A 13,760-nucleotide genomic window follows, 5' to 3' on the forward strand; every position below is an offset into this window, starting at 1 on the left:
CTACCAGCTGACCGGTGTGATGTGACCAGGAGAACAGTCCTATAAGAGATGGTGTGCCCCTGGATCTACAAGCTGACGGTGTGAGGTGACCAGGAGGACTGCCCCATAAGAGACGGTTTGCCCCAGTTTTGACCAGCTGAGGGGTGTGATGTGGCCCGGAAAACTGTTGAATATAAGATGGTTTGCCCCAGGATCCACCACTTGACCTGTGTGATGTGACCAGGAGGATTAGCCCATAAGAGATGTTGTGATGTGACCAGGGGGACTGTCCCATATGAGATGATGTGCCTCAGGGTCTAACAGAAGATGGTGTGAAGTGACCCGGAGAAGTGCCCCATAAAACTAGCTACATTAAAAAAAAAAAACATTGTTTTATTTAAAGGCAAACACAAACATGGTGGTTTTCTGTTGCCAGCGGGCCAACATCCCTGTGTTTTAGCGATTCCCAATGGGTCACAAATTGCTACCTTCCTTATAGAATAATGAGGTAGGTAACTTGTTACCCAACTGGGAATCGCTAACAGAGTGAAACACACTGTGGTACATAGCTGTTTGTGATTCCTAACAGCAAATCACAAACATTCGCAATTAGGAACTCTCAAACAGAAATTTATATTCATGGGGCCCCTACTGTCCTTCCCTCATGATCACTGTCATGCTTGACAAGGGCAGGTTTGTGTTTAGTTACCCCCACATTGACCAGGGTCAGGAGGTTATGTACGTCATCTTGTCGTGCTCAAGAGCAACCAAGCCATGCCCAATCCACCTTGGCCAAAAGGGGTGTGCTTTGTTAGCTACCTGCATTTGAGAAGGAAAGCAGTTGAATTTACCTGTGCCTAATTTTCCAAAGGATGGAGGAAATATTGGGGTTTTGTTCCATTTAAACACACCTGCCTAAGGTGTGTATGCTCCCTATGCATTAACTATGAGTGAATGTGAGTTATTTTTCCCTTTGCATGCTTTACCGAAGGACAAGGGGGTACCTAGTGCCAGTCCCTCCACCCTTGCCAAAGAATGAATGAGATTTTTGGTCATTGATGGCGGGTGTATTTGTTTTCCACCCCATCTTGCCTAAGAGTAGGTGTACTTTGTCCCTTCATACACCTGGCTGTGCCAAGTATGTGACTGAAATTTCTTTGACACCTGCACGCACCCCCTCCATGCCCAAGTGCATGGGGTAGATGTTTTTGTTTTTTGGCCTACAGACAATGTTCACAAACACCCTGGCCTTGAGTTTTTAATTTAGGTACTGCCTCCTCAGACAAACTAATTCTCCCACACACATGCACCAGATTTATAGTTTCACCATCTTTGTAGTCTATGATTTGGAGCTTGTGCTTTTCAAAAGATGTGTTTGCAGTCAATGTGTTTTACTGCTACAATATTAGGTGGGGGAGAGAGGAGGGTTCCAGGAGTCCTAGTGTGGAAACCCCGCCTTTGCCTCTATCGCCAAGCTGTGAGGCACATGTTGGGATCAGCCAGTCATTCTTGCCACTCAACCCTAACATTGGCAGTCAGGGGTGCCAATTTAGAGGCAGTGGGATGATCCAACATGGGCAACAGAGATCCTCTCACCCCTTCCCCTGGAGCCCTTCATAATCCATTACTGTGATGTCTAATGGGTGACTTGAAGAATGCAAACAGAAGGGCATCATTTGCAGTATGGCTGCAACGACTGTAGCCATGAATATCGATTAGGGAATATTGAGTTACCAGAATATCGTAGTCAAAATATTGAGGTCCAAATTATCAAGAAGTTCAGAATATATAGGTAAGAATAGATGTACTATGTTTAATTCCACAACTACATACCTTGACAATATGTATAACACCAAAGAACTAAGGGCCTGATTACGATCTTGTTGGACAGGATTACTCCGTCACAAACGTGATGGATATCTCTTCCGCCATATTACAATTCTATTATATCCTACGGAACTTGTAATCAGGCCCATAGACGTGAAGTTAGACTATGTCTGAGTAAGTCTAGTAAAACTATCCTTACTTAGATATAGTTACAATTCTACGGTCTTCTAATGCCTCAATATTCTGTACCTCCACTGCTGCAGTTTAGGCTCTGAGCTATCATCTCCTCTCGAGGCTAATACTGAAACGGTGGAACATGAACTTCTGTATTTGTTGAAGGAAGTTTAAGGAGTGAGTGTAGACAGCTGGATCAGGTCATTCATTTGCTAATGACCATCAGTGAGCCAAGGGAGGCCCTGGAGACTCACTACCAATGTAACAACCTCACTACAACTCCACGTCCAATTCACAAACATCATCAGACGTACCTTTGAAGATAAAATCCGCCTCCTTGCAGTTGTAGTGCAGCCACTCAATGAAGCAGCGCTCCTTCAGCGACAAGTTGTGATGGCTTTCAGCAAAGTCCCACAGAAGGATGTCCTTATGTGCAACATTCTCCTCTGCCACCTGCTGCATCTGTGTCCGATTCAGGGAATGTGCCATGAGAAAGACATGCTTGACCACAAAGTCAGAGAGCTGCTCATCTCTGGCCCAAGTCTGGCGCAGAGCAACTCGCCTCCGGAACGCTTCTGGGTGGGATTTGGTGGCCAGCAGGAGGAGAGACTTATTCTGTGCCACCCGGCAAAAGTTCAGCCTTTCCTGCTGCAATCGGCACTGGTGATGCTGCATGTAAGGGAATTCTGATTGGTGCTGGTGCAGGTTGAGATGGTAGACGAACATCCCATCAGACATTTTCAGGGAGGAGTGACCAGGAAGATCTTGAGACTCAGGTACGATGAAAAAATATGTTTTCTCTGAGGACCAGGTTCTGCCTTCCTGCATATTGTACAGCAGAGCACAGAGCAGCAGGGAGATGCACACCATCAACAAGATACTGCATCTTTGCAGGCGCCCCCTCGGCAGCCTCATTGCTCTTCCTTATTCACCTGGGTGGAAGGAAATGGAGACGATGACATACATACGTATGGACATGTTGGCGACAAATCTTTATTAACGGCCATTTCCTTCCCTGCTACATAACAATGCTCATGTTGGGCCCGATTCACAGAACTAACTTAAGACAAAATCCTAAACTTACTACCAGTTTGGTATTCACAGAAGGCACTTACTCATTTTGGTATTCACAGAAGGCACTTACTCATTTCAGTATTCACAGAAGGCACTTACTCATTTCGGTATTCACAGAAGTTAGGAGTCCTAACTCTAGGACTCCTAAATGCCTTCTGTGAATACCGAAAGTCTTAAAATTAGGATTTTTCTCAGTTTAGGAGTAGTAAAGTTAGGACTCCTAACTTAACTACTCCTAAACTGAGAAAAATCCTAACTTTACGACTTTAGGTATTCACAGAAGGCATTTAGGAGTCCTAAAGTTAGGAGTCCAAACTTTACTACTACTAAACTGAGAAAAATCCTAATTTTAAGACTTTCAGTATTCACAGAAGGCATTTAGGAGTCCTAAAGTTTGGAGTCCTAGCAGGTACGGGAACTGACTGACAGAGAAGATGAGGGCTTGTGTAGCGCTTGGGGACTCGGTTTTCCAAGCACCGGCTGAGCGGGAAGTAGCGCCCCATGAACGGACAAACTGACATCATGATGAGAGGACAAACTGCAGAGAAATGCAGATATTGTCTATGAACTGGGGATGCCCGTCAGGGAGACAAGCAGCGCCCGTTCAATATACAGCAGTGACGCAGGGCAGGAGTGGTACCGGGGCACTGAAGTACAGCTCCTCTCATTGGAAGTCCTGGTACTGTCCGAAGGGCCACTGAAGTACAGCTCCTCTCATTGGAGGTACTGTTATGGTCCCAAGGGCCACTGAAGTACAGCTCCTCTCATTGGAAGTACTGCTACTTTCCCAAGCGCCACTGAAGTACAGCTCCTCTCATTGGAAGTCCTGGTACTTTCCCAAGGGCCACTGAAGTACAGCTCCTCTCATTGGAAGTACTGGTACTGTTCCAGTGAAATGATACTAACTCTGTTGATAATTGTCCATTCAGTCCTCTTGTTCCCTGAAGTATGAGGCCCTGCCTATTGTAAGTGCAACAAACCTCAAAGAATAGCACTCTGAATTGTCGTTCCAATAAATAAAACAAGCATTGGAAATGCAATAGGTCTTGCCTTGGATTAAGTTAAAGCCATTTGCTTTGCTAATGGTATTGTATAGCAAAGCAAATAACTTTAACTTAATGAAAGGCGAGGCCTATTGCATTTTCAATGCTTGTTTTTTTAAGTATGTTCCTACCAATTTTGATCTTTATAATTCATTACTTTCAACCTATGTTGGTGATCGTAAAATTTGCAATGGAACTGCCCTGCTGGACTACAGGTAACGCCCACAGTCTAACCCCCTTTCTCTGTCCTACAAATACAGCAAATGGGGCCAAGTGGTGGTTTTAAAACTCTGGTAAATTGCATATTCAATTATAAAAGATGGCCTATCCGGATTAACTGACCAGCAAGCAGGGACAGCTTTTGGCATGGGCGAGCTGGGCCCAGGCCATCCGATTATCTTTCTCCAACTGCCCTCCCATGGACTCTCACCTCCAGTTTAGTAACTGAATAGGTGATTAAATTGAGTTGTGACGTGTGTGTAAAAAGGCTGCTCACTGGTTTAAGATATTCAGCCACAGCCACAGCATGAGACCAGAGAGCAAACCAAAGCCCCCCCCCCACTAGGCTCACCAATGCGAGGGGGTACATAGAGAAAGATTGAGGGGGAAGGGTCAGGAGGTGTGCCAAATGTAATTTCGCCCGGGGCACCGTTTGAGGAATGCCCAGCCCTGTCAGGGAGGTGTCGTTTTTGCAGGTAGACGACACCGAGCATCCGAATACAGCATTAATGAATCGGGCTCAGAGAAAGTTCTTCTGTTTACAAGCAAAGTATGCAGAGGCAATTGTTAGTTTAGGCTGATGTGTTTTAAGCCAGGCCCTTAATTACATTGGCCACGCCCCTTTGAGAGGCCCCCCTAGTTTTTTTATCCCACTTAAAGCCCTGCTCCTGAGGGTATTCATACGTAAGATCTGATTTAGTGAACTTGGATTGCCCCAGAGATAGGGAAAAGCGGTGCTTAGTCAGTTAATATTGTGCATGGTTAGAGTCACCGTCATTCTGTTACAGACTATGTCGGTTGACAAAAGTGCCATGGGAAAAACAATTTAAACTGTGTAAGGGTGGACGGAACTTACCAAAAGCGTCTTGTAGTCTGCGGAAGGAACGGGAGTGAAAAGTCTAATATGGTCCTTACCCTATAATTAACAGTAAGAGATTGTACAGGTGTACAGTGACTTATGGCGATCTAACCCGTAGGCACAAAGAACACAAACAAAAAGTGCTGCGAGTTGGGGAAGAAAGGTAGGGAGTGCAAAACTAAACTTGAAAATCAAATGTTGTCCGAGAGATTGTAACTGCTAATGCATCCTGTCTCCGTGAGTGTTTTCTTTATAAAAATGTATGCGAAGGTCGTGGAAATGGTAGTTTGCGTGAGTGCTTTCTTTAGAGAAGTGCTTACGAATCTCGTGAAAATGTTATTGTTTAAAACTGTAGACATTAAAATTAAAAATGGGAAATAGTGGTGGCCGGGCGGCCTTCCTGTAAGGATGGTTTAGTGCACCCTTAAGATTTTGGTGTGCCATGAAGTTAGCCCAGAGTGGGCCCGAGAAAGACTTTCTGTCGTGGTTTGTATCAAACCAAGATATGGGAACGGTCTTTGCAGTGAGGGAGTAGGCTGTCAGGCGCTCGCTCGCTCCTTGTGGTCTAAATATAGGCTGGAAGATCTAACGAGATGTCAGCATCCGAGTCCAGAAAGCGAGATTGTACATGACAGCAGTTTAGCATAAACCCGAGGAGCACGGAACAATTACCGAATCCGGCGACCGACTCTCACTCCCAGTGACATGATACCGTATCACATGTGTGACAGTAATATGAGTAAGTGATGGTCAATGGAACCAACTTGCACATCAGGAACGGTGTGCTTGAAAAATAAAATTAAAAGTTGAAGTGACAAAGAAAATGGTCGTCCGGGAGGATTATTTGTGCTTGCCATATATACGGGAGGAAAAACAAGCTTCTGATTGAGGTCACTACATACTTCTTAAGTTGGTTTTAACTGATTCGGCGAGCCAGCAAATGTACAGCGTCATTCTCCAACAAGACAAAAGAACATAAAGCATGCCTTAAAACCACAGCGCTTTAAAACAACACAATATAAAGAGCGGCCGCGCTGCTTAAACAAATCAAAACACGAGTTTGCAAGTTTAGGAGAGAGCATGTGGGGAAAAAAGTGCGTAGCTAATAATTAAAGGAGTGTGTGTACTTCCGCCAGTAAAAGATCCAATCCCGGTGGGCGGGGTCAAAAGGGGACAGGGTGGCAATCAGGAGGGATTGAAATGCCTCCGGTGCAATCATTGCACTGCCATTTGCATAATTTGTGACGCCAAACGACGCGCACAAATTAAAACTGCAGGCGGAGCTGAGACACGGCATCGGAATCCGTATTGATTCCAAGAAGCACTCTGCATGGCGAGGGCAGCGCATGTGCTGCATTCGCCAGGCTGAGACCTAAAAATTACTACTCAAACCTTCACCCCCAATCCCAGATCTTGGTTAAATCCATCGTTTTGCACGCCACGCCACGACCTTCCTTCTTCCTTCAGTTAAGGCCGCTGCAGGAGTGCAGACAGCCTCGGCTTTGGCACTCAAAACTAAAAGAAGAAGCCTTTTGCAACTGACACGTGTAACTCCTTGACCACGTCCAAAAATGCTGCAAGTAATTGCCCTGCGCAAGAACAAGTGAAAAACGCAAAAAATATATTACCTCATTGACATTTTCTCGGTTTATGGAAAGAGTGACCATAAAAGGGGGAGGTGACAGACAATCTGCTTATAATAATGGCTTATTATAAGTATCTTTGTATTTCGAATGTGCACTGAATGTGACGTATTCAGTGCATTAAATCTAAAAATAAAATGGCAGCTACTCACTATTTAGGGAACATGTTTGCTTGTGAGAAGTGCTGGCACTCTTCCATTAAAAGAATTGCAGCAGTGCTGAGAAGTGCAGGTACTCTCCCATTAATTGTGTTGCAGAAGTGCAGGTACTCTCCTATTGAATGTATTGAGGCAGTGCTAAGAAGTGCCGGCACTCTATTGAATGTATTGCAGCAGTGTCTGCACTTCTCAACACTTCTGCCACACATTTAATGAGAGAGTACCTGCACTTCTCAGCACTGCTGCAATACATTTATTAGGAGAGTACCTGCACTTCTTAGCAGTGCTGCAATACATTCAATAGGAGAGTGCCGGCACTTCTCTACACTGCTGCAATACATTCAATAGAGTGCCGGCACTCTCCTATTGAATGTATTGCAGCAGTGCTGAGAAGTGCCGGCACTCTATTGAATGTTTTGCAGCAGTGCAGAGATGTTCCGGCACTCTCCTATTGAATGTATTGCAGCAGTGCTAAGAAGTGCAGGTACTCTCCTAATAAATGTATTGCAGCAGTGCTGAGAAGTGCAGGTACTCTCTCATTAAATGTGTGGCAGAAGCGTTGAGAAGTGCAGACACTCTCCTACTGAATGTATGACAGCAGTACTGAGAATGACTGGTACTTCTCCTATTAAATTATTGTAGCAGTGCTGAGAAGTGCACGTACTCTCCCTTTAAAATTACAGAAGCGCAGGCACGGAGTACCGGACAGTACCTGCCCATTTAAAGCACTGGGTATATCGTTACGCTTTCAGACAGCTGTAAATTTAGGAGGGAGTGGCCTCAGACTGCATGGTTGTAAAAATGTCCCAGTATGAAAGAAGAGAGCGCATTGGGTTTACTGCCTTTATCTCAAACCAAGGTCCAGTCTCCTAGCATCTACAATGCCTGCAGGCATCTTACTCCTGAAGTCGTGATGCATTACGCCTGTAATCGTACAGATGTGAAGTCCGAGGACGGCAGGGCTGGGCAGAGTCTGCCACGTGACCGACTCTGCCCAGCCCTAGCTGCTTCCCGGAGGAACTGTCTGGTTATTATGAAATATAGTACATTTCCATAGAGATCTGCCCAGCTCTGCAATCCTGTATTTCTACAACAAAAGTTATGTATATGTAGCTGGTTAATCCTTCACTCTCGCAGTCTTCAGGGGCACTCATCCGGCTACAGTAGTAAGTAATCTCAACTACTGAAAAGATATGCACTGGTTACAGAATTGAGCGTAATGGTTTTACTAAGGAAAAAAAGGAAACAAGATATAATGCCTCAGTTAGTGATAAATAAAGCCTCATTTTTAGGTCTCGGCTGGCGTTGAGCGCGCATGCGCTCCTCGCCTGCGAGAGCTATACTAAAGGAGTCAGTTTCGAGAAGGGGACTCGAGCCCCACCCCTCATTTACATTGGGTAGCGTCAACGGTTATGGTAAACGCTGGCTTCCCATTGGAAAGGAGGGTTTTTCATTGCCTCCCTTTTAGATCTTGGCTGGCGTTGACCGCGTATGCGCTTCTCGCCTGCGAGAGCTATAATAAAGCAGTCAGTTTCGAGAAGGGTACTCGAGCACCGCCCCGCATTTCCACTGGGTAGCCTCAGCGTTTATGATAAACGCTGGCTTCCCATTGGAAAGGAAGGTTTTTCATTGCCTCCCTTTGGCTTTTTACCGGACTGCCTCGCCTGACTCACGGCTGTCGTGAAGACTTTTCTTATCTGCTTGTTTATTTAACAAGCAGATAAGAAAAGTCTTCACAACAGCTGTGAAGCAGGCACAGAGCTCAGAGGTGCACGGGGTCACGGGGAGGACAAGGGATTTCGGTATATGGCGCCGCGTGCTTATTTTTGCATCTCGCTTTCACTTTAAAGTGAAAGCGCGGTGCAAAAATAAACAGCGTCTGCCTGGGGAGCAAGTACTATTGCACCCTTACACTTGTGCCTCTGCACTGTGCCATCTCTAACTGTACCAGTGCCATCGCTTGCAGTGCAAGTACTATTGCACCCTCACACTTGTGCCTCTGCACTGTGCCATCTCTATCTGCACTAGTGCCATCGCTTGCAGTGCTAGTACTATTGATCCCTTACACTTGTGCCTCTGCACTGTGCCATCTCTCCCTGTACCAGTGCCATCGCTTGCAGTGCAAGCACTATTGCACCCTTATACTTGTGCCTCTGCACTGTGCCATCTCTTCCTCTACCAGTGCCATCGCTTGCAGTGCAAGCACTATTGCACCCTTACACTTGCGCCCCTGCACTGTGCCATTTCTACCTGTACTAGTGCCATCGCTTGCAGGGCTAGTACTATTTTACGCTTGTGCTTCTGTACTGTGCCATCTATTCCTGTACTAGTGCCACCACCTGTAGTACAAGTAAAATTGCACCCATACGGGTATGCCTATGCATTGTGCCATCTCTCCCTGAACTTGTGCCACTGCTTGCTATGCAAATCGTAGTGCACACTTTGCATGTACCAGTGCTCGTGCTATCTGGGTATCTGCATTTCGCAATGCACATACATATATGTCCTTGCGCACGTGCCATGGCTCCCTTATCATGCACCTTTGCTCACTGTATACACGCCTTTTCTCCTTTGTGCACGACCGATTTAAAATCACTGGAAAGATTAACATCTCTCGTCCCTAACCACACCCCAGGGTATCCTAGTGTTCCTTGCCACAGACTAGTGCTCTCTCCTTCCTTCCCACTATTCTATAGCGCCTCATTCCTGTGTCACGGCACTGTAGCGCCATCCGTGTCTTCCTCACGGCACCTAGCGCCTCCTATGTCCTCTTAGTATCGTCATTGGCATCCACTGTACGCCCCTCCCACCATATATATATTTCCCAATAATAAACACACAACACAGTTTGTTAGATTGGGTACAAATGCCGCAGGTTTATTACATACACCGTTATGTAATGGTGGGTTATCTTACAGGCGATCCAAGGGCAGGCAACCAACTGGGCCGCCTGCCCGCCTGATGAGCCGGGCAGCACTGGAGCGAACCCGGCCTCTGCTGCCCTACCAGTGATTCTCTTACAGGATCACGTGACCGTTGGTAACTTCTTACTCACGCCCCTTCCAGGGCGGAGCGTCGCATAGCAAACCCCCGGTTGTTCAGGGCCACAACTGCCCAAAGGACTAGCAGAGCACCGACACGGTTTTCCAGGAACCTCCCATGAGGCTCCTAATATTTGGCTCTGGCACCCACCATGGTGCCGCGCAGAGGTACCCTTCTGTACCCATTTGCTTCCAGATCGCCCTGTATCTCCGCCTCCAACGAAAAAGGAAAACATTACAATACTCTCTGCCCCCCCTCACCTGTCACCACCACGCCGGGTAAGCGGAAGGGAGGGATGCGGTGAGCGTGGTAAAGAGGTCGACCTCATGGTGGGGGAGGGCTATATAGCCTCCCCTCAGGAAACGATGCCCCCGGAAGTGACGCCCATCGCGTCACGCCCAGGGAGGAAGAGGGGGGACTCACCGGAGTCCCTGCCCCCAAGGGGGGCGGGGAGGGGCTCTGGTGCCCAGATGACACTAGAGCGCCGACCGCTCTATTGGCCCCCTGCGGGTGCCGCGGTCAGCGGCATAGTATCGTCATTGGCATCCACTGTACGCCCCTCCCACCATATATACTTTTCCCAATAATAAACACACAACACAGTTTGTTAGATTGGGTACAAATGCCGCAGGTTTATTACATACACCGTTATGTAATGGTGGGTTATCTTACGGGCGATCCAAGGGCAGGCAACCAACTGGGCCGCCTGCCCGCCTGATGAGCCGGGCAGCACTGGAGCGAACCCAGCCACTGTGCCCTACCAGTGATTCTCTTACAGGATCACGTGATCGTTGGTAACTTCTTACTCACGCCCCTTCCAGGGCGGAGCGTCGCATAGCAAACCCCCCGGTTGTTGAGGACCACAACCACCCAAAGGACTAGCGGGTCGCCGACACGGTTTTCCAGAAACCTCCCATGAGGCTCCTAGGATTAGGCTCTGGCACCCACCATGGTGCCGCGCCGAGGTACCCTTCAGTACCCATTTGCTTCCAGATCGCCCTGTAACTCCGCCACAGCTCTGGAGGCGGCCGCCGTCGCTGCCAGAGCCCCCCACCAAAACAGCTATAGTCTTACCCGCAACCTCTCCTGTCTTATACCTCCTGCAAATCTAGATGAAAGAGAACCATCCCTACTGGTTATAGATGAGCCCATCTATATCCCAAGAGCCCTTGACGTTAGCCTGGGTCAGCTAGTGTCTGATGAAACATGATGCCCTTTTGGCCTGAGAAGTTGTGCAAAGAACTATTCACCCACATGCGGGAAAGTTCCACTGCATCACATGCCTCGCCCCGAGCCAACTCTGAGCGGGCGGAGTGCAGACACCAAGGCTCACATTGCCCCATCTATTTGCTAATCTCATCTAGCTGGCGTCCTTCTAGAACCGTGTGTGCCTGAACACCAGCGTGCTCCATCCATGGGACAGCAGCCCACTTGCTGGGTGACCATTCCCCCACCCGCCTGCCTACTTTGGCAATTCTGGCGAGGAGGAGTATACTTAACCTTTAAACAGTCCCTATGCTTGCTAAATCGTGACGCACAGGAGTGTTCATAGCTAGAAGTGTGTCACAATGGGCAAGGGGCCCTCCTGCCCTCGCCATGTATCTCTTATTCCTTATGGGAATTTTGCCCGTTCAGTTCCTACTGTGGTGGAACCCCCTAGGCTACTAGAGAATCTGTCTGATTTAAGCAGTACGCCCGTGACATTAACTTGGATCAGCTAGAGTCTGATGAAACAAGAAGGCCCTTGTGACCTGTGAAGTATTCACACCACGATGTTTCAGACACCCTGGCTCACAATGCCCCACCTATTTCTGATCACACTAGCTGCCGCCCTTCTAGCACCGTGTGCATCTGAAAACATGTGTCTCCCATCTCTGGGACAGCAGCTCACTTGTCAGGAGACCGCTCATACCCCCGCTTGCATACTTAGGCTATTAGGGCGAGAAGGATATACTTAACCTTGTCCCAGTCCCTATACTTGCTAAATCAAGGTGCACAGGAATGTCCATACTATGCGTATGAGACAATGAGCAAGGCTGCCCTCCAGCACTTGCCTTGCATCCCTTATTCTTTATGGGAATTTCACCCGCTCAGCTCCCTCTGGTGAAGCCCCCTAGGCATACCCACTTAGAGAATCTGTCTGATTCGATACAGGGTGCACTGTCTGTAGTATGGTGCCTAATATTTGATGTGGGAGATGCCACGCACCGCCTAGGTCATGCGACCAGAAGGAGCACACCACTTTCACCCGGGCGTACCTCTAAATGGGACTGAGCGATACCAGGGGGGGTTGGACGGAGCGTTTGAGCACATCAAACACTCACCCCCCGTCAACTGATCTGGGTTTAAACCATCATCCTTCTTTAGCTCACTCCACCACCCCAGTTCAGACATGTCCATACGCAAATCAGTCTGACCCTGTGCCTCATGGGAGCAGTCCAGCTCGAACTGTGAAGCCCTGTCTTCCCTGGACCAGAAACAAGCCTCCTCCGCCAGTTTCGGGTTCCTAACCCTCATCAGCCGGCTATCTTGAAACCAGTGGCAAAGTGAGCAAGGGACCCACGTCTGGGCATAGCCTGCCTACTTAGGGCGAACAAAGCTTTGCCAAAGGGGATGTTGGACGGAGTGTTGACATGGCAAGCACTCACCCCCAGTCAATTGATCTGGGTTTAATCCATCATCATACTTTAGCTCTCTCCGCCCCCCCCCCATTTCAGACATGGACAAATGCAAATCAGTTGGACTCTGTGCCCCTTATTGCATCTGAATGGGACTGGCTCAAACCAGCTGTACGTCAGAAACACACATATCTTAAACCTCTTTACTTTCTTTAGACACTTGGCACCCTTCTGGTTGCAGCTCTGTGTATTTGTGAAGCGCGCATGCCCACGGGGCACGGGGTCGCTGAATGGCCAGTGTATGTTACCCCCTCGCTGATACTTATCTATCCCTCACTGCCCGTACTTGGATTGAAGGGTTGCTGGATGCTACCTAAGGACTGAAGACTTAATACTCCAACCCAGTTCAACCCCAGAACTTGGGGCAACCCAAGTAGTGACCATGCCTTTCATGTTACATCTACCCCAGCGCTTGACTATCAATGTGCTAGGGACCCAAGTCTCAAAGGATTACCCTTCTATTGTCCGGTTCTGGCCCGCAGAAGAATAACCCAGGGGGGCAGCCAAGTCTATGGTACCAGAGGAGAAAGTTATGTGCAAATACCTGCCCTTTCCTGAATATGGGGAATGCCCACTGGTCTCTAAACCCTGTCGCCATTTGGCTCTAACACAGTATTTACCAAACATTTATGCACTGCCGCAAACTTGTTATATGTCAACTACCACAACCGGCCTGCTGCCCTGGCTAACGCGCGGGTGAATATGTCTAAACTGAAGCGACCAGAAACCTACCCTTGGTTGCAGAGGAACGCCCACCCAGTGTACATGGTACCTGTTTCTAAATGGTGCCAGCAGGTGTTCCTCATAAAAGGCCCTCGTAGCCAATTGCCCAATGCAGACTCATCATTTCGCAGCGCCTCTTTGCATTGTCACTTCCAGAGTCAGTGTAAAATTATACTTTCCCACCATTGTGCTGGTAACCGGTGGTAAAGGCAGAGAGAACCTGGGTATAAGATCAGTTTCCTAGAGTAAAACAATAATTATCCCACACCATTATCACAGGCAGTGAGTGTGCCCAACGAGACACCCCACACTTCTGTGCGACACCAACACTAACGCACCGT

The 13,760-nt window shown here is 47.9% G+C and overlaps 1 protein-coding gene across 1 annotated transcript in view; it reads right to left on the reverse strand.

The window, feature by feature from the left end:
* LOC146782917 (UDP-GlcNAc:betaGal beta-1,3-N-acetylglucosaminyltransferase 7-like) overlaps positions 1–13,760 on the reverse strand; it is a 66,659-nt gene that overhangs the window by 45,198 nt on the left and 7,701 nt on the right. Inside the window, exon 2 of the mRNA XM_085639433.1 lies at positions 2,295–2,912. Coding sequence (XP_085495559.1) covers positions 2,295–2,895 — 601 coding nt within the window. The 5' untranslated portion in view covers positions 2,896–2,912. The remainder of the gene's footprint in view (positions 1–2,294; positions 2,913–13,760) is intronic.

This window comes from Triturus cristatus, chromosome 12 (assembly GCF_964204655.1).
Source record: "Triturus cristatus chromosome 12, aTriCri1.1, whole genome shotgun sequence".
Taxonomy (NCBI): Eukaryota; Metazoa; Chordata; class Amphibia; order Caudata; family Salamandridae; genus Triturus; species Triturus cristatus.